This window comes from Borostomias antarcticus, assembly GCF_949987555.1.
Source record: "Borostomias antarcticus genome assembly, chromosome: 18".
NCBI lineage: Eukaryota > Metazoa > Chordata > Actinopteri > Stomiiformes > Stomiidae > Borostomias > Borostomias antarcticus.
In genome coordinates this window covers 8,011,666-8,031,215 of record NC_140251.1, presented here as the reverse complement: position 1 = coordinate 8,031,215, position 19,550 = coordinate 8,011,666, and the positions used below count along the sequence as shown (strand labels likewise).

The following is a 19,550-nucleotide window of genomic DNA, read 5'->3' as shown; positions in this document are numbered from 1 at the left end:
TCCCGCTCATCCACAGCGGGCCCGGTAGTGAACCTCAGGCACTCTTATCACGGATGCAGCAGACATTTTCATCAGCTCGTTTTCTTTGTGATTTCCTGCTAATTCTTATCAGGGTCCCCCCAGGGCCACGGCAAGCTCTGGGAACGCCGGGACAAACGCGGCCCACTTAATTACAGCAGTGTCAGTGAGGGGGAGATTGGTCCACCTCTCTTGTTTACTCTCTCACAGTAGCTGTGTGTCCCCCCCCCCCCCCCGTCTGCATCAGTTCAGGGCTGTTTAGTGATGGTCCCTCGTCTGCCTCAGTTCAGGGCTGTTTAGTAAGGAACCATTCAAAATGTATGGGAGGGAAAACAGCACTTATTCACAGAAGGAAAACATCACTGCTTTTAAAATTTTAGTCCGTTACTAGTCCGAATTTGAATCGATCAAAATAAAATAGTTTCTTCAGCTTTTCGGAATCCAGCAAGTTGTTTTGTACGAGCCGGTGTAGGCTATCGTTTCTCTTTGACTGCCCGATCTGTTGATCTCTGTGCTTGGCCTATCCAGAAAGTGGGTGTATACAGCATCTGGCCAATCAGTGGCGCTCTGCTGGTGATGACGGGATTGATTTAGTAACTCACGTGTAGAACGGACAGATGCGGAACCATGTGGATGACTCGATTTTAACTTTGTATTCAAGTTATTTTCTTCTTATTTCGAGTAACACCCTATTGAAATGAATATTGCCTATTTAGTGGGGGAGGGTCAGTAATTTTTTTTCAATCACTCGGGGAGGGTCAAAGAAAATATATTTCTATCAGAGGGAGGGTCATGTATTTTTATTTCCGAGCACTCCAAAGTCCTCCGGTGACCCTCTCCCCTAAATTTCGAACAGTCCCTAATGGTCGGGGCTACAAAATGGCGCGGCCTCCATACCTGTCACAGTGCTCACACACACCTCCACCATCCGCAGGTTTTCCAGTCCAGGGAGGCGCCCGAGAAGTCCACCATGCCCGAGGAGTTCATCCGCATGACCAAGGGCATCACCACGGCGACGGCCAAGGCTGTGGCGGCGGGGAACTCCACCATGCAGGAAGACGTGATCGCCACCGCCAACCTGAGCCGCAAAGCCATCTCGGACATGCTGACCACCTGCAAGGTGCTGATCCAGCCGCCACCATCCCCCCCCCCCCACACACACACACACACCGCCGGCAGGGTCAGACCTCACAACCATGACAGTAGCGCGGCGGTCTCAGCGCCAGCTTAGGGCGGGGCAGGGCGGCAGGTGTAACCGAGTGAAACATGACAGTATCTGGCGGAACTCACTCCTCAAAAAGGAGAGCTGACAGTCCCTATAGGCGCAACCGTCAGCGCATCCGCCTCCCCAAGCGGGAGACCCAGGTTCTAATCCCGCCCTGGGCGTGCCGACACAGGCTGAAGAGGAGCAGGAGTGGGAGCGCTGGAAGGCCCGCTGGTCACTCGCTCGCACTCCGCTGTCAGCCAGGGACACCAGGGACACGAAGTCCGTCAGCTCCACTGACCACAGCCAGCCAGAGGGAGGCCTCTGGGATGCATTCCCATGGTTTTACACGCTGTCTCAGTGACAGCTCAGGGATCTGTTTCAGCCGTCGTGTACAATGCCGTAGAACATAGCCATTTTATGGTTGTGAGCAACTGAATCATCTTCAGCACATCTCTTCACCACACCTTCCAGAAATACGCCAAGCTCTGGAAACTCAGAGGAGTGGAAATCAGTATCAGAATCATAATTATTTTTATTGCCATTGTACTTGACATACATAGGAATTGTTTGTGACACTGTGGAGCCAACAACAATACAACAATGGGCCAGTGCAAAAACAAGACAGGACAGTGCAAAGTACAAACATAGTGCAAAAACTAGCAGTGCTTTTGGACTACAAAAGAGTCAGTGTAGTGCCAAAATTGCAGGGGGCAGCGGAGAGAGTCAGTGGGGGTCCTTGTTGATAAGGCTGATGGCCGAGGGGAAAAGCTGTTCCTGTGTCGGAACAGTTTTGGTCTTTTTTGACGACTGCAGCCTTCTGATAGAGGGGAGCGGTGTGAAGAGGTCATAGCCCGGGTGGGAGGGGTCGGCCATGATCTTCCTGGCCCGTTTTAGCGCTGGAGTCGTTTCAGCACCCTCTACGTCGAGCTGAACACTTCAGGCTGAAGAGCAGCACCTGCGGTGATGAGCGTTGTGCGTGTCCTGTGTGTCTCCAGCCTGTGGTTCTGTTGTTTAGCGTGTCCTGTGTATCTCCAGCCTGTGGTTCTGTTGTTTAGCGTGTCCTGTGTGTCTCCAGCCCGTGGTTCTGTTGTTTAGCGTGTCCTGTGTGTCTCCAGCCTGTGGTTCTGTTGTCTCTCTCCTCCCCAGCAAGCCGCCTATCACCCCGAGGTGAGCGAGGAGGTGAGGACCAGGGCGCTGTGCTACGGGTCAGAGTGCACCACGGGGTACGTTCACCTGCTGGAGCAGGTGCTGCAGGTGAGAATGACATGTTAGTACGTCGTCACGTGTCATTTCCTGTTGTCCGCTTCCTGCTGAAAAGGTTTGGGGCTGCCATATGTCTGTAACAATTATGTTTTTGCTGTATAGAACTGATACCAAATCAAATCAGACTTTATTTGTATAGCGCATTTCATACACGGAGGCAACACAATGTACAATGTGCTTTACAGAGAGCAAAGGGAGGATGTACAGAGATCCTACCCCTATATTTTCCAAAAAGCAAGCAAAGCAAAAAAAACAGTTCAGCCATTAGGTGAGCTGTAAAAAATTATTCTCTGACCTCTCTCAACAAGATAACTAATTAAAGGAGTAGTAAAGGGAAAATGCATGTTTAGCCCTGTTTTAAGGTTACTTATGATCATATACAATGATTCAGATCAAAACGTTGACAAAGCTAGCATTTTCGAGAAAGTTGATAATTGCTCTATCACCGTTTTGGTCATACGATGGATGTGGAGGGGCATCTTGAAAAATAATTCAAAAACATGTTAAACTCTCGATTTCAAAGACAAGAAGCTCACCAAGGGTGTAATTGGTGTCCATTGGTGTTCTGACATAAATTTCGCCACAAAGTATGAATCCTGTAGGGTTTTATTGATCATTTTATGAAATCCATTGACTGGTATTGAGGCGACCATTGTAGATGTGTAGATCAATCCGCAGAGGGGATTCAGGAAGCGGAACTACTTGCGGTAGCTATTGTTATTGTTTATGTTGCTAGGCTACATAGTTTACGGAAGTTTACACACGTACTGTATGTGCTGCGACTAAATAGTTCTATGCTAAATATTTAAAAAAGCCTTTCCAGATGAACTAGAATCTTACTTTATGGCAAATTATATGTCAGAACGTCAACTAACACCTATGTGAGTTTAACATGTTTTTGAATTATTTTTCAAGATGCCCATCCACATCCATTGTATGACCAAAACGGTGGTAGAGCAATTATCAACTTTCTCGAAAATGCTAGCTTTGTCAACGTTTTGATCTGAACCATTGTATATGATCATAAGTAACCTTAAAACAGGGCTAAACATGCATTTTCCCTTTACTACTCCTTTTAGCTCCTGGAAAATAGGAACATTTGACAGAGCACTAAATATGGATACATACTTCATGATAAGAAACATGACTAACAGTAGAGTAGATAAGGCCTGATAGAGGCCTCTGTGTCTAAGAAAGAAAGAATAATAATCGCAGTGCTCCTGTGAAGAATGTGAGGGTATTAATGCAGGTGCACAGATAAGATGAAATACAGAGCAGAGACGCAACGAGGGCAGTACGCCCAGAAATATGTGACAAGAGTTGTTTTCAGTATAACAGGATGCTGTTCTAAATGGAATTTGTATTCTGATCCTCCTGGTTCTCTGGAATTAGACCACCTGCAAGTACTCACTTTAAAATCATTCAAAAATGCATTAGTCTCTGGGACGTTCTTGTCACAGAGTGAACTCTGGCCCACCAAACCTAGAGGAACATCTTCAGATCTATTTACCTTCTTCACTACCTTGGTTAAAACCTTGATTTGGCCCCATCCTGAAGGTCATTGAGCGTGTGTGTGTGTGTGTGTGTGTGTGTGTGTGTGTGCGTGTGTGTGTATGTGTGTGTATGTCTGTGTGTATATATGTGTGTGTGTGTGTATGTGTGTGTATATCTGTGTGTGTGTGTGTGTGTGTGTGTATGTGTGTGTATGTCTGTGTGTATATGTGTGTGTGTGTGTGTGTGTGTGTATGTGTGTGTATATCTGTGTGTGTGTGTGTGTGTGTGTGTGTGTGTGTATGTCTGTGTGTATATCTGTGTGTGTGTGTGTGTATGTGTGTGTGTGTGTGTGTGTGTGTGTGTGTGTGTGTGTGTGTGTGTGTGTGTGCGCGCGCGTGTCCAGGTTCTTCAGAAGCCCACTACAGAACAGAAGCAGCAGCTGACAGTGCACTCCAAGCATGTAGCTGGGTGTGTGACAGAGCTCATCCAGACAGCTGAAGCCATGAAGGGTGAGGAAGTGCACGCACACACACACACACACACACGTGCGCACATACACATGCACACACACACACACACACACACACACACACCATACACACACGCACACCATACACACACACACACACACTACACACACATACACACCACACGCACACATATACACAACACCACACACACATACACACCACATGCACACACACACACACACACACACACATATACACCACACGCATGCATACACACACATACACACACACACACATTTTTCTGAATACATAAATATATTTTTTATTCCAAATGTATTTGACAGATATAAGGTGCACAGTGTTGTAATATTGAGCTGATTGCTTCATAATACGCACATAATTAGATGAGTCACAAAAATTGTCTTTGTCCAAAATAAAATATTGATTATGAATGTCACTTTTGAATATTGCACATTTGCAGACGAGGTATTTCACTGTAAAAAAAAAAAAAAAAATGTTAATAACAATGAATGTGCATAGTAGGTTCCCAGGTACGTCAGGAATGTTTCCTCTGACACCACTAATATATTGCATTTGGGTGAGAATTGGATTTCAGCGTATAGTCTTAGCCCCGCTGGGACTATCCAGTTCACTGCTCTAATGCCCCTGTAACCCCAACCCCCCTCTCTCTCTCTCTCTCTCTCTCTCTCTCTCTCTCCGGCCTCAGATGGAGGTAAGTGGGAGATGAGGGTGTTTTTCTGTGTCTGCCAGATCCTCTTTCATGGGGGGCTGGAGGGGTTTGGAGGGTTCCAGCACATTTCCCCAGGGTTCCCCAGGATTTCAACATAGTCTGATAAAAACATCACTCCATCTGCCTCTCCCAGCTGTTCCACAACAACCTTGTTTTATGGCCAATTTCAGTCCTATGAAGAGTGACAATGATCCATCAAACGTCCCTTTGCTGCAACTCTTATTTAACTTTATTTAAAAGTGTGTGGCGTTAAGATCTCACCTCAGATAGATGTCGGTGGATTATACAGCTGGCATGGTGGGAAGGGGGGGGGGGGTTATAGGGTTAGGCTTATAGGGTTAGGGTTATAGGGTTAAGGTTATAGGGCTAGGGCTGATTTCTATGTTATTGCAGTGAAGTGGACAGCTAGCATGGTTTAGCTGGTTGCTGTGGCTCAGTGGTTCTCTTCCATGTGGGATCTCTCCCACAGCTTGTTCTCATTAAAGGACACTATGTGATGTGATAGTTACATGTGTTTTAGAGAACATAGTGTGTTTTACACATACCTACACATACCACATAATTAGTGCAGCATGGACTGTGTGTTATGGGCGTGGCGGATGGACAGACTAAATGCTGGGGTGTGTTCAAATTCAGCGAACATAGCGAACGTTTGCGAACGTTAGAGAACTATTTTCCGTTAGCTTTGTGTTCGCCGCAAACGTTTGCTAACAGAAGCTAACAGTCTGGAGAGGTAGTTCACCAGTGAGGGAACGAGGATCACAATGGACCCAGGCTTACTGGAGATGTGCTCCCAGATGGGGATTGTTGCGTTTATGCGAACTATTTGGAACGTTCATTAAAAGCCGCTCAAATGTGACCGTTTGGAGAATGTTTCGCCTCTGAATTTGAACGGACCCCTGGTCTAGAGGTCAGGAGGAGTGGTTGAGGTAGGGGCCTGGTGTGTGTTGGTGCTGTGTTGAGGTCATGAGGAGTGGTTGAGGTAGGGGCCTGGGGTGTGTTGGTGCTGTGTTGAGGTCAGGAGGAGTGGTTGAGGTAGAGCCTGGGGTGTGTTGGTGCTGTGTTGAGGTCAGGAGGAGTGGTTGAGGTAGAGCCTGGGGTGTGTTGGTGCTGTGTTGAGGTCAGGAGGAGTGGTTGAGGTAGGGGTCTGGGGTGTGTTGGTGCTGTGTTGAGGTCAGGAGGAGTGGTTGAGGTAGAGCCTGGGGTGTGTTGGTGCTGTGTTGAGGTCAGGAGGAGTGGTTGAGGTAAAGTCTGGGGTGTGTTGGTGCTGTGTTGAGGTCAGGAGGAGTGGTTGAGGTAGAGCCTGGGGTGTGTTGGTGCTGTGTTGAGGTCAGGAGGAGTGGTTGAGGTAGAGCCTGGGGTGTGTTGGTGCTGTGTTGAGGTCAGGAGGAGTGGTTGAAGTAGGGGTCTGGGGTGTGTTGGTGCTGTGTTGAGGTCAGGAGGAGTGGTTGAGGTAGAGCCTGGGGTGTGTTGGTGCTGTGTTGAGGTCAGGAGGAGTGGTTGAGGTAAAGTCTGGGGTGTGTTGGTGCTGTGTTGAGGTCAGGAGGAGTGGTTGAGGTAGAGCCTGGGGTGTGTTGGTGCTGTGTTGAGGTCAGGAGGAGTGGTTGAGGTAGAGCCTGGGGTGTGTTGGTGCTGTGTTGAGGTCAGGAGGCGTGGTTGAGGTAGAGCCTGGGGTGTGTTGGTGCTGTGTTGAGGTCAGGAGGAGTGGTTGAGGTAGAGCCTGGGGTGTGTTGGTTGCTGTGTTGAGCATGGAGTGTTGTTTTGTTAAGAGTTTTTAGTGATGCGTGTGTTCTGGGATCTGATTGGGTGTGTTGTGTTCCAGGGTCTGATTGGGTGGACCCGGAGGACCCCACGGTGATCGCCGAGACAGAGCTGCTGGGCGCGGCGGCCTCCATCGAAGCTGCCGCCAAGAAACTGGAGCAGCTGAAGCCGAGAGCCAAACCCAAGGTAGGCCCCCCCCCTCCACCCCTCAACCCTACCTCCTGTGCGCTAACCCTAACCCTAACCCTAACCCTAACTTGCCCTGGCCTCGCTAACCAGACATCCACCCCTTAACCCTACCTCCCTGACCTCACTAACCACCCCTCAACTTTACCTCCCTGACCTCACTAACCACCCCTCAACCCTCCTCCCTGACCTCTCTAACCACCCCTCAACCCTACCTCCGGGACCTCACTAATCACCCTCAACCCTACCTCCCTCATCTCACTAACCACCCCTCAACCCTCCTCCCTGACCTCACTAACCACCCCTCAACCCTACCTCTCTGACCTCACTAACCACCGCTCAACCCTCCTCCCTGACCTCTCTAACCACCCCTCAACCCTCCTCCCTGACCTCACTAACCACCCCTCAACCCTCCTTCCTGACCTCTCTAACCACCCCTCAACCCTCCTCCCTGACCTCACTAACCACCCCTCAACCCTACCTCCCTGACCTCACTAACCACCCCTCAACTTTACCTCCCTGACCTCACTAACCACCCCTCAACCCTCCTCCCTGACCTCTCTAACCACCCCTCAACCCTCCTCCCTGACCTCACTAACCACCCCTCAACCCTACCTCCCTGACCTCTCTAACCACCCTTCAACCCTACCTCCCTGACCTCACTAACCACCCCCAACCCTCCTCCCTGACCTCTCTAACCACCCCTCAACCCTCCTCCCTGACCTCACTAACCACCCCTCAACCCTACCTCCCTGACCTCTCTAACCACCCCTCAACCCTCGTCCCTGACCTCACTAACCACCCCTCAACCCTCCTCCCTGACCTCACTAACCACCCCTCAACCCTCCTCCCTGACCTCACTAACCACCCCTCAACCCTCCTCCCTGACCTCACTAACCACCCCTCAACTTTACCTCCCTGACCTCACTAACCACCCCTCAACCCTACCTCCCTGACCTCACTAACCACCCCTCAACCCTACCTCCCTGACCTCTCTAACCACCCCTCAACCCTCCTCCCTGACCTCTCTAACCACTCCTCAACCTGACCTCACTAACCACCCCTCAACCTTACCTCCCTGGCCTTGCTAACCAGACCTCAGCCACAGGATAATAATACTGCGTGTCACACCTGACAGAGCTGCTCATAGCTGTACTGATGTTTGGGGAAGGTAGGGGGAATATTTGAACTGTAACACTACAGTAGTTCGACCCCGAACCTCAGGGAAAGCTCCCCACTGGGCATTGTGAGCTGCAATGTTGATGTGTAAGTCGTAGGAAAGTTTCATGTAGGAAGTTATATGGTGTGCTCCTTTTTTTGGGGTGGGGGGGGGATTATTTTGAGTAATGTTGCCAGGAGATGCAATTACACAGCCTGGGCCCTAAAGCTTATGGAGTAAGATCCAATTTGTGCACATCTGTCTGCAGGCCTTATTGAAGGAGAGCGTGTCCTTCAGATCGAACTTATTTCCTCAGCGTCTCTATTTTTTTAGACTTAGGCCTTTTCAAAACACACATAACACACGGCTTACCAAAGCACCAGGGGGTGCAGTGGCCATCGCTTGCAAACGTGCAACGCCGTAGTTACTGTAGGCAGGTTATGATGCTGTGTGTTATGCCAGATATAGACAGAACATCCCAGTGACGTCTCCCTCCCTGTGTCCCCGTAGAACAGTGTGGTCCGTGTGAAGTTCTACCGTAGAGCTTTGGCTTGTTCTGTTTGTGGCGGTTCTTGGTCAGACCCGGTCCCTCTCCTCAGCTAACGTGGGATGAGTAGGTGACTTGCCTCTTCAGACGGCACCCTACGCCCCCTAGTGATCTGAAATAACACTGCATCCTGTCCTCAGGCAATTCTTCCCAATCACAGTTTTCCAAAACACAAGTCTTCCTCTATTTCATTTTGGGCAGGACGACATGTTCATTAAACGTGATTCTGGGTTGAAATGCGCCGCTTGCCTTTTAAGGTATCTAGCTTCGACTGGAAAGGACACGGTGTCGTCTGGAGAGCAGAGTCCGGGTCGCCCAGAATAGATGTCTCCCTCAGTAATGAGAGACTGTCGATCTAATAAAACTCCTCTTGTCCTCCTTCTTCTCCCTCTTCCGTCCTTCCTCCTCTCTCAGCGCCCCCCCCCGTACCTCCCACCTAACCCATAAAACAATCTCCCCTCCAAGCATGCCCCCCCCGCCCCCACCCCCCACCCCATCCTCTGAGACATTGTAGATCTGGATCCTCTCTGCAGGGCTCTGTCTGATATGTTTGATATATTAGGTTGTTATTCAGTCCCAACTATATATCAAACATATTCCTACAGTGTCCCGCCCTGTCTCCAGCCACCTGTACCTTGTATGTCGCTGGCATGGTCTGTGGTCGCGGGTCACTAATCGTGGCGTGTGTGGTTGACTGAGGCAGGGGGGCAGCGACCTAGGACGTTGCCCAGCTGTTGTGTGTTAGTCTTTACTGGTGTTTTCGGTATGTTATGAAGGTTAGTTTGAGTTTTGACTTCTGTCTTACCGCCACAAGATGTCACTCTTTGCAAGCTTCTTAAGACATGACTTCCGTGAGACCTTCTTTTTGTACATTCTTTGAAAGATACTACCTGACTGCGACTGACGTTGATAGCAATAGCGTCAGTTACGTCAGAATCAGCTGTATGTCATGGTTTGGCGTCTTGACGGTTGACCGTGTGCTTCTCTTCCCAGCAGGCGGACGAGACGCTGGACTTTGAGGAGCAGATCCTGGAGGCCGCCAAGTCCATCGCCGCCGCCACCAGCGCCCTGGTCAAGTCTGCATCGGCTGCACAGAGGGAACTGGTAGCCCAGGGCAAGGTCAGTCCCAACCGTCTCATGTTGATGACATCATACAAGCCAGGAACAATTCCAGTGTGTCCATATGAAGTTCTGCCGTAGAGCTTCTTTGTCTGTCTGTCTGTCTGTGCGCAGGTGGGCTCCAACCTGGCAAACGCTGTGGACGACGGGCAGTGGTCACAGGGTCTCATATCTGCTGTAAGTGACCTTGTTGTTAGAGAGTTTGAGTTTGTATTAGGACCTCTTTTAGCCAATGGCTACTATTCCAAGAGTCCTGAACAATAAAACATATCAATATGTAACATATAAAACATGACAACATTAATACATATCAATACATATATCAATATAATAAGACGTTAAAACATATCAGTGTATATCATGTTGATATTCCATAGAAATGCAAAAAATGTTTTGACAAACTAGTTGGGAATGCTAACATACAAAACCTTATACTTGCTTACTTGGCCTATGTACTACATCTATAATAAATTATCACTGACAAACAAACAAACACAATGAGCATTTAGAGTTTAAAACGTCACACCTAGGATGAACACATTGTCTAAATACCCTTCTGATAGTATAATCCATGCTATGACAGCCACTACCCCACAAGAAACATAGGCTGCGCAAACAAAACCTACAGTTGATGTGGCCTGCTGTACATACAGTACAGTATTAGAATCTGGAATCAGACGTGTGCGTCGTCGCCCCCTGTAGGCACGGATGGTCGCGGCAGCCACCAGTAACCTGTGCGAGGCGGCCAACGCCTCGGTCCAGGGCCACGCCAGCGAGGAGAAGCTCATCTGCTCGGCCAAGCAGGTGGCGGCCTCCACCGCTCAGCTGCTAGTGGCCTGCAAGGTCAAGGCCGACCAGGACTCAGAGGCCATGAGGAGACTCCAGGTACGACCTCCGGACCTCAACCCCCACACCCCCCACCCCCCCCATCCCCATCTCCCTTCGCTCTGCTCTTAGTTAGGATAGTAACCTAACGTCAGAGCTTGCTTTCTATCCTCTCTGTCTGCCCCTAAGGCTGCTGGGAACGCAGTGAAGCGGGCGTCGGACAACTTGGTGAAGGCGGCGCAGAAGGCGGCGTTTGACAAGGCGGACGACGACAGCGTGGTTGTCAAGACCAAGTTTGTGGGCGGCATCGCTCAGGTGAGACTGTGGGGTTTTCTAAGTGAGCTCTTCCCAAGTTTTAGGTCTCACTCGGACCGTGAAGAGCTTTCAAATTGCTTTCACATTTCTCCTCGCTATAGTCACTGGAGATGACTGTGAAATGGTGGCTAGCTGCTGTGTGTGATCAACGACGTTTCAGATGGCGGTTTAGCAGGCTTCCACAGCTGCCAGAACATCTAGTCCCTTAAATAGGTTTTCACAGACTTCAGCGAGCGAATGATTCACTTCATTTTTAACCGTGCCAATAAGAAAGTCACTGAAGGGTGGATGAGCATCTACTGTACTCATCCATTCTCATCCACAGCCTGGAGCTCTCCTCTCCTCAGGTGGCATCTGGAGAGGGTGACTCCATCTTCCTGTGTTTGTCTGTGCGCGCCTGTGTGTGCGTGTGTGTGGGTGTGTGTGGGGGGTTAGGGTTAGGGTTAGCGTGTGTGTGTGTGTGCATGTATGTGGGTGTGTGTGGGTGGGGTGTGCACGTGCGTGCGTGCGTGTGTGTGTGTGTGTGTGTTTGCATGTGCGTGCGTGCGTGTGTGTGTGTGTGTGTGTGTGTGTGTGTGTGTGTGTGAGAGAGTACATTTATGTGGGGGAGTCTCTCTTTCTCTCTCTCCCGCTGCCATCTCCCAAATCCACAAGACCTCCTCGCTCAAAAAGAAGAAAAAAATCATACTACATACTTACGTTTAAGAAATTCCATTTGTAACCAGAGACGAGTTATGATAATTATAGGTCTCTGAGAACTAGCCTTCACAAAACCAGCATTTTCCTGTGAAAGGAACGGCCGGATTTCAAATGTGAAAGTGAAGAAAAGACACTTCAGATTATTATGGTCAGATATAGTCTATAGTCCATACCGTATGAAGACCTGAGGGAAATCACTGGTGCTTTTATAACCTTTCTCTACTGACTTACTGTTACTGCAGACCCATTCTGTCCCGGGTGCTTTCCTCTCGCACGACTAGTGTGGAATGTTTGGTGATGTCAGGCCCAGTAGAACAGGCTGTGGAGACCACTAAACTGAAACCCCTCTCCTCTCTCCTCTCTCTGCTCTCCTCCTTCCCTCTCCTCTCCTCCTCTCTCCCCCACCTCTCCTCCTCTCCTTCCCACTCATCTTCTCCTCTCTTCTCCTCCTCTCCTCTCCTATCCTCTCCTCATCTCTCCTCCTCTCCTCTCCTCCTCTCCTTCCCTCTCTTCTCCTCTCCTCCTCTCCTTCCCTTCCCTCTCCTCTGCTCTCCTCCTCTCCTCCCCTCTCCCCTCTCATCCCCTCTCTTCTCTCCTCTCCTCCTCTCCTCCCCTCTCTCCTCTCCTCTCCTCCTCTCCTCCCCTTCCCTCTCCTCCACAGATAATCGCAGCGCAGGAGGAGATGCTGAGGAAGGAGAGGGAGCTGGAGGAGGCCAGGAGGAAGCTGGCTCAGATCAGACAGCAGCAGTACAAGTTCCTGCCCACAGAACTGAGAGAGGATGAGAGCTGATTGGTCGAGCAGGCAGGAAATTCATCTCTTTCTTGAGCCTATCGTTACAGATGAGGTGGCAGGCTCGTGTGACTGGCTGCTTCTCTCTCACATGTAGGCGGGGTTTATACAGCACTTGAAACAGGCCTGATTTATGAGAAGGACTAGTGCCTGTGTTCAAAACGTGTACCTGTATGTGATGTGTGTGTGTGCGTGTGTGTGTGTGTGTATGTGTGTGTGTATTTGTCAGAGAATGGAATTGACGTTTTAACTTCAAATAAGGACCAGCTGGTTATAGATGTCTATGCAGGGTTCGAACTTGCAAACAAAAAGTCCAAACAAGTGTCTGGTATAGATCTTATACTGATAGGGTCTGGTATGTCTATACAGTAAAATATTACTGGAACTAACAATGGCTGATCGAAAGTTATGAATGCATATACTAGCTTTCATAAGTACATATCTGAATGTGATGAAGGCCGTGTTAATCGTGCTGAAGCAAATAAAAATGTGTTTACTCTGAAACAAAGAGAATAAAAAGCTGACATAGGGATCTATAGAGAAGTACAGTACCTCACCTAACATCCATAGTGTTTATTGAATTATGGCAGTACTTCAACACCTCATCTTATCACTGGCTTGCATGCACCATTATAGCTATACAGTACATATCAATGAAGCTACTAACCAATAGACTAGTAGAGAGTGTGGGGGCGCTTATTACACGTGTATTATGTTGGTATTAAAGTGAGCTTCGGGTTTACAGATGAAACCATGTTAAAGAGGTTCAGCTTAACACCAAAACAGTGCAAGTGAAGGGTTCAGTCTGAGTGAGCGGTGAAGCTAGTCCCACGGGGGGATGCCAGTCCAAATATATTTTAGAGTAATAATTATTGAAGTAATATTTAGCCCGCATTTGAATAGTTATCACTCCCTTCCATTGTATGGACTCTCAGCAGATGCGTTATCTGAACTAGTTGTTTTCCAGGAGCAGTCAGGTGAGACGTGGGTTGTCAAAACATCGGGGGTCTATCCGCAGTCCCATCTGTTGGCTTGTCAGCCTGGCGTTCCAGTAGCCCCCCCCCCCCCCCGGGCGCTCTCTGGACCGCACCAGAAGGCTCTGTTTACATTCTTTGTCACGTTTGTCCTCCCTTGTGTTTGTGTTTTAATTCCAGTCTAATTGACAATAGCCAGATTGTGGAGTTCCACTCGTCACGCGCATTACAGCCAGTCTCCAGGCAGCGCTGGCCCGCTCCTCTCACACTAACTGACCATAGCAATACGCAGACATCTAGTCTACACAACTAGTGTGTGTCAGACTAATGAGAGAATGAGCAGAGCTGACTGAAACGGTGTATGCAGGTGTGTAACGCTTTTCCCTTATAGATATTGTAGTAGGAAGCTGTAGAACACGTTGAGAAATGCACTGATAGACCCTTATCCACTAAGGAGCGCAGGTGATGCCTTGCACGTTCATCCGTGTAGGAACAACAAAATAGTGCTCAGCCGTGATTCGTCAGATGGTTTGTCATTCTTTTCATCCTCTAATGCCAAGTCCCGCTGGGTTAGTGTTAGTGTGTCCGCTCCAACGCTTCAGTCTTACGTAGGGTCCAGCTGGTCAGTGTTAGTGTGGCCTCTGTCTCCATGCTCGTCGGTCGCTGGTCTGCATAGTGTACTAGTGCCTTAACTTGCATCTGCAGAGAGAACAGCTTAAGGCTGCGTCCTCAGAGTCTTGTCATTCTGGATCAGAACATGTTGCCAGTCTAATCTAATTATCACCTAGTCCTACGCCATGTACTGCCTTGGCTGGTAGCCCATCCGCCTGTCATCAGATATTCTGTGCTGGTATATAAAGGGCATCCTGGAGACTTTAAGGTTTAGACTGGAGAGAAGTATTGACACACAAAACATCGCATTCCATCAGCACGTGGCAAGCTGTTACTGAACTATGAAAAATGGGACTTTGCTCTGCCTTTAAATTCATATGAAAAGTCATTCTTGGAACTGAACAATTTCCTTGTTTCATTGTTAAACTACTATAAATGAAGTTTTTATCAATACATGTAAGAACTACTCTTGAGATGTTGTCTAAGGAATTTAAGCATTAACTGGAATAGGAAAAGTTACTATCTTTGTTATTCTAGTAGGTCTTGTGCTTTCTTTAACAGACTGCGTTAGTTTCAACATAATTTGATGCTGTACTGTATGTATAATATTTATCTGGTCACAAAAGTATTTTTTGTATTCACCAAAAATAAAGAGTTTGAAACAAGCATGGACATGTTTGACTGTGGTTATTGAGCGCAGTATTCAACTCTTTAGGAAGGAGATGTTCTTATAAGCTTCCTGATGAACACGTAGGGGATGTTCTGTAGGGGATGTTCTGTAGGGGGTGTTCAGTGTCATAGGGGATGTTCAGTATTGGTGCACAAAGCAAATGATGTGTCAGTTTCCCTACATTCTTTCCAGTAGATGTCACTATAATACTTTTCAGTGCAGCGGCAGAGGTCACTGGGTGTTTGGAGAAAAATGTAGCAGTGGAGGGCAGAGTAAGGCAGACCAAATATGGACATAGTGTATGTGGTTAATTCCTCCTGCTTCACAGAGCAGATCTCAGACCAGCCACTGACCAGCTGTTTGAAAGCCCTGACGACTGATACTGATGAACCGACATGGATGTTGTAGGTTGTTGAGGAAATTGAAAAAGGAAATAGTCTCTTTGTTGGTGGAGTTTCTCTCATTGTACAAAAACAAAAGTAAAAGTAAATTCTTTCAGACAGAATTGATGTGTTATTGAGGTCTGACCAGATGTTGCTGCTGGCTGGCTTCCTTCTCCTCAGGTGACATTGTGTAAGGCTGTCTCTGTCTTCTCAGGGCCTGAGGCTGACCTGTCTGTCTTCTACAGTGTCCAGGGCTGACCTGTCTGTCTTCTCCAGGGCTGACCTGTCTGTCTTCTCCAGGGGGTGAGGCTGACCTGTCTGTCTTCTCCAGGGCTGACCTGTCTGTCTTCTCCAGGGGGTGAGGCGGACCTGTCTGTCTTCTCCAGGGCTGACCTGTCTGTCTTCTCCAGGGCTGACCTGTCTGTCTTCTCCAGTGTCCAGGGCTGACCTGTCTCTGTCTTCTCCAGGGCTGACCTGTCTGTCTTCTCCAGGGCTGACCTGTCTGTCTTCTCCAGTGTCCAGGGCTGACCTGTCTGTCTTCTCCAGGGCTGACATGTCTGTCTTCTCCAGTGTCCAGGGCTGACCTGTCTGTCTTCTCCAGTGTCCAGGGCTGACATGTCTGTCTTCTCCAGGGCTGACCTGTCTGTCTTCTCCAGTGTCCAGGGCTGACCTGTCTGTCTTCTCCAGGGGGTGAGGCTGACATGTCTGTCTTCTCCAGGGCTGACCTGTCTGTCTTCTCCAGGGCTGACCTGTCTGTCTTCTCCAGTGTCCAGGACTGACCTGTCTGTCTTCTCCAGGGCTGACCTGTCTGTCTTCTCCAGGGCTGACCTGTCTGTCTTCTTCAGGACTGACCTGTCTGTCTTCTCCAGTGTCCAGGACTGACCTGTCTGTCTTCTCCAGGGCTGACCTGTCTGTCTTCTCCAGTGTCCAGGGCTGACCTGTCTGTCTTCTCCAGGGCTGACCTGTCTGTCTTCTCCAGTTTCCAGGGCTGACCTGTCTGTCTTCTCCAGGGCTGACCTGTCTGTCTTGTCCAGGGCTGACCTGTCTGTCTTCTTCAGGACTGACCTGTCTGTCTTGTCCAGTGCATGGGGATGACTGGGACCCTGTATGGAGGATGGTCAGATATGCCCAACACAATACCCAGAGCCGCTCAGCCTAATGAACACCATATTTGGCTGTGTGAGTGTTTAGGTCTCACGCGAGGACCGGCCACACAGTGGAGAGGGGAAACTGAAGCCATGTGTTCAGCAGGGAGTGCCACACACACACACACACACACACACACACACACATACACACGCGCGCAGGCACACACACACACAAACACACACACACACCAAAAAGAACAGAAATCTGGGAAACGTTGGCTCTTCCATAGGACTATCAAAATCCTCCTGATGATTAATGTTTTACAGAGCCCATCTTACCCCAGTACTTGCTCTTATTATCATGAACTTCATGATTGCAGTCTTGATTAGTCGACCGCTGTAACAGCCACAGTAAGTTTCCACCCGGGCCATGGTTGCCGAATGCTCCTCAGCTACATTTCCTTTCAGTGCATGAATACCTTCATGGCTCCCACATGATCGTTCCAATGGAGAACATTTGTGTATTTCTACACATCTCTCCTTCTGTATTTTTTATCTTCTTACTGTATCTTAAGAGCCTGGATCAAGTCTGTCTGAAGACTGAAGGGAAGCACGGAGAGAGAGAGAGAGAGGGAGAGAGAGAGAGAGAGAGAGAGAGGGAGAGAGAGAGAGAGAGGAAGAGAGAGAGAGAGGTCCATGTGTTGGCATCAAGAGAGAGTTCTTGTCCGGCTCGTTCATGGATGGAGACCAGCTGGACCCGGGCGGCAGAGTGGTTTGAAGTGTGATCTGTTCCAGCGCAGGAGCGTATGTCATTAATAACAGCAGTGCCTCCGTGAAGGGGCTCGCCGTCGGGAGGTACAGTGGTGGCGGCACCCACATCAGGGAACCATGACCTCCCGAATGTGTTACATTAACAGTGTTGGAGGGCAGTCTTTAGAGAGACTGTGGCCTATGCTGTGCCTAATCCACACACACACACACACACACAGCCTGGCAGCCATTTGCTCAATGCTTTGTTCCTCAGGTTCACCATGCCGAAGCTGTGCCAAACCGTGACTACACTGGCTGACGGTATCAGCTCATCAATGTGCAAGTAGTTAGGTACAGACAGAGAGCGTATTAAGAGCACTTAAACCCCTTAAAGCATGTGATACTTGGTAAAAGATAGTCCTCCACTGGATGATAGCTCAGTCATGTTTTACTAATGAAACTGTATTAACATTTTGTTTATGGCCCACTCTCTGATGGTAGGTTTTGCTTGAAGTACATGACAAAAGGTGGCACTTGAGTGGTTTTGGGCTGTCAATCCCCTCCTCAGCATTTTTGGGATAGTTCTCTGCAGGACCTATTTATGACGTTGTGAATCAACTTTGGTTAGCAGCATACATCATTCCTCTGTTGGTGTATTGCTTCCGTTTTATGTCTAGTTTTCTTACTAGACTAAACAAAGGAGAGCCTTAGGAAATATGAAGCCACAAACAGACTGCATTCTTTAGGAGAAAAAGAAAAGCCATTGTCTGCGAATGGTCCCGCCTGGTTCACTGGCATTTTTTAGTCTTGGAAACCAATCCAAGATAAGTAAGGCTGCAGTTGGACAAGATTCAGCGAGCATCATGCTTTTTTCCCATCTACAGTGTATACGAATGAAGCAGCGCTGGCCGGAGCCAAGCGGGCCTGGTCCTGCTCCTCCAACAGCTAGCAGAGGGAGAGGAAGCAGGGTTTGGAAAAAATGTTTGCTGTCGGGGAAAGAATCTTTTTTTGGTTTGTGCCTTTTTCAACATACCGGACTCCCTATGTAGATGTGATATTCAAGGTTGTATGGGAACTCAGTGAGAGAGAGGAAATTCAATACTTTTTATTAAAACAAGTGGTCAGAGACATGTTGAGATGAGAAAGTCAACCTGACTGGAAGGAGGAACGAGCGGAAGCCAGTTTTGTTCTGAAGTAAAGGCTTTACTAGGTTCTGGTCCTCTCTGTCGGGATATTCCATCAACCACAGCCCACAGCTTATGGTGGATTGATGGTTTATTTGAACAATATCCCCAACGTTAAGTTACTGTACAGGTTGATATACCATGAGAAAAAAAAAGCCTGGCAAGAAGTGAAAAAGAAATAATCGTTTTTTTTTCTGTTCCATTTATTCTGTCTGTTCGAATTATATTTTTACAGCTGGTGTGTCAAAATGTTCCCGTCTTTTTCCCCCGCGTGGGTGTTCTCTGTTCCCCCTGCTGCACATTGTCTTCTTCCATGTCCTGATGTTTTGTGCTAACGAGTCCTCTCTACCCAGATATAGTACACCTACAAAAGAACTACTCCCAGAGACCACTGAGTTCACGTCAGCTCCTCCAGACCCCCGGTGACGTCAGCACATTCCCACTCCCTACTCTTGTAGACTGGATGGAATCTGTTTGGAGAGAAGTGGCTCTCTAACATAAACCCAGGTGTTGGGAGATGATGGATCTAAGCGAGCCTCCTGCCCTGCTCTGGTACTCATGCCTATGTAAGGCCACCGGTGGGGGGGTGGGGGGGGTTTGCCCTGCTCGCCTGCCGTTAACTCATCCTGTGGAGATGCTGCCTGCGCTGTCATAACCTAGGGAGCTGTCCGTTGTCTGTTTAACCCCCAGCTCACCACCTCTGTGCCACGGAGAGGTGTTGAGCTGTACAGTGTTATATTACTGGAGGTGGTCCCACATGTGCTGTTTGGCCCAAGCTATCGGTGGGATGCTCCAGAATATTTGTCCAGCGTATATGACTCTCTCTTTCTCTCTCAGCTATTGAGGGAGTAGTGATGGGAGCAATAGGCCTACCGTGCCACCAGGCTTCCCCTGTCAAGCTTCGTGTCACAACGCATGACCTCTTGAGTGTCGGGTTGAAGGTCTTCCCCCATATTAACGTTGGCAGAGTTAAAACTCGCCCATTTCCACAGGGGTTTCCTCGGTTGACGTGGTGCAAGGCCTCTTATGTGGCGTGCCGGGGGTCGCCTCATGGAGGCTCAGTCTTCCGCGGTCTGCCTGTCATGGCTGCCCTGGCCTCCCAGCCAGATCCTTTACCGGGGGAGTGGGAGGAAGGCAGGATTCAGCCCTGTCAGCAGTGAGAGTGCCAGCGAGAGCTGAGCTATATCGGGTTAAAGCTGAGCCTCCAACCTGGGGCTAATTTTGGACACCTTTGAGGAGGTAACGTCAATTAAATCGCTACAGCTGCTCTCAAATAAGTAACAGC

The 19,550-nt window shown here is 48.9% G+C and overlaps 1 protein-coding gene across 1 annotated transcript in view; it reads left to right on the top strand.

Annotated features, from left to right (window-relative positions):
• tln2b (talin 2b) overlaps positions 1 to 12,604 on the top strand; it is a gene marked incomplete at its 3' end in the record, with an annotated part of 72,236 nt that extends 59,632 nt beyond the window's left edge. Inside the window, exons 48-56 of the mRNA XM_084452618.1 lie at positions 953 to 1,138; positions 2,372 to 2,479; positions 4,386 to 4,491; positions 7,026 to 7,150; positions 9,850 to 9,975; positions 10,090 to 10,152; positions 10,678 to 10,860; positions 10,990 to 11,115; positions 12,476 to 12,604. Coding sequence (XP_084308744.1) covers positions 953 to 1,138; positions 2,372 to 2,479; positions 4,386 to 4,491; positions 7,026 to 7,150; positions 9,850 to 9,975; positions 10,090 to 10,152; positions 10,678 to 10,860; positions 10,990 to 11,115; positions 12,476 to 12,604 — 1,152 coding nt within the window. The remainder of the gene's footprint in view (positions 1 to 952; positions 1,139 to 2,371; positions 2,480 to 4,385; positions 4,492 to 7,025; positions 7,151 to 9,849; positions 9,976 to 10,089; positions 10,153 to 10,677; positions 10,861 to 10,989; positions 11,116 to 12,475) is intronic.
• Positions 12,605 to 19,550: the final 6,946 nt, after the last annotated feature.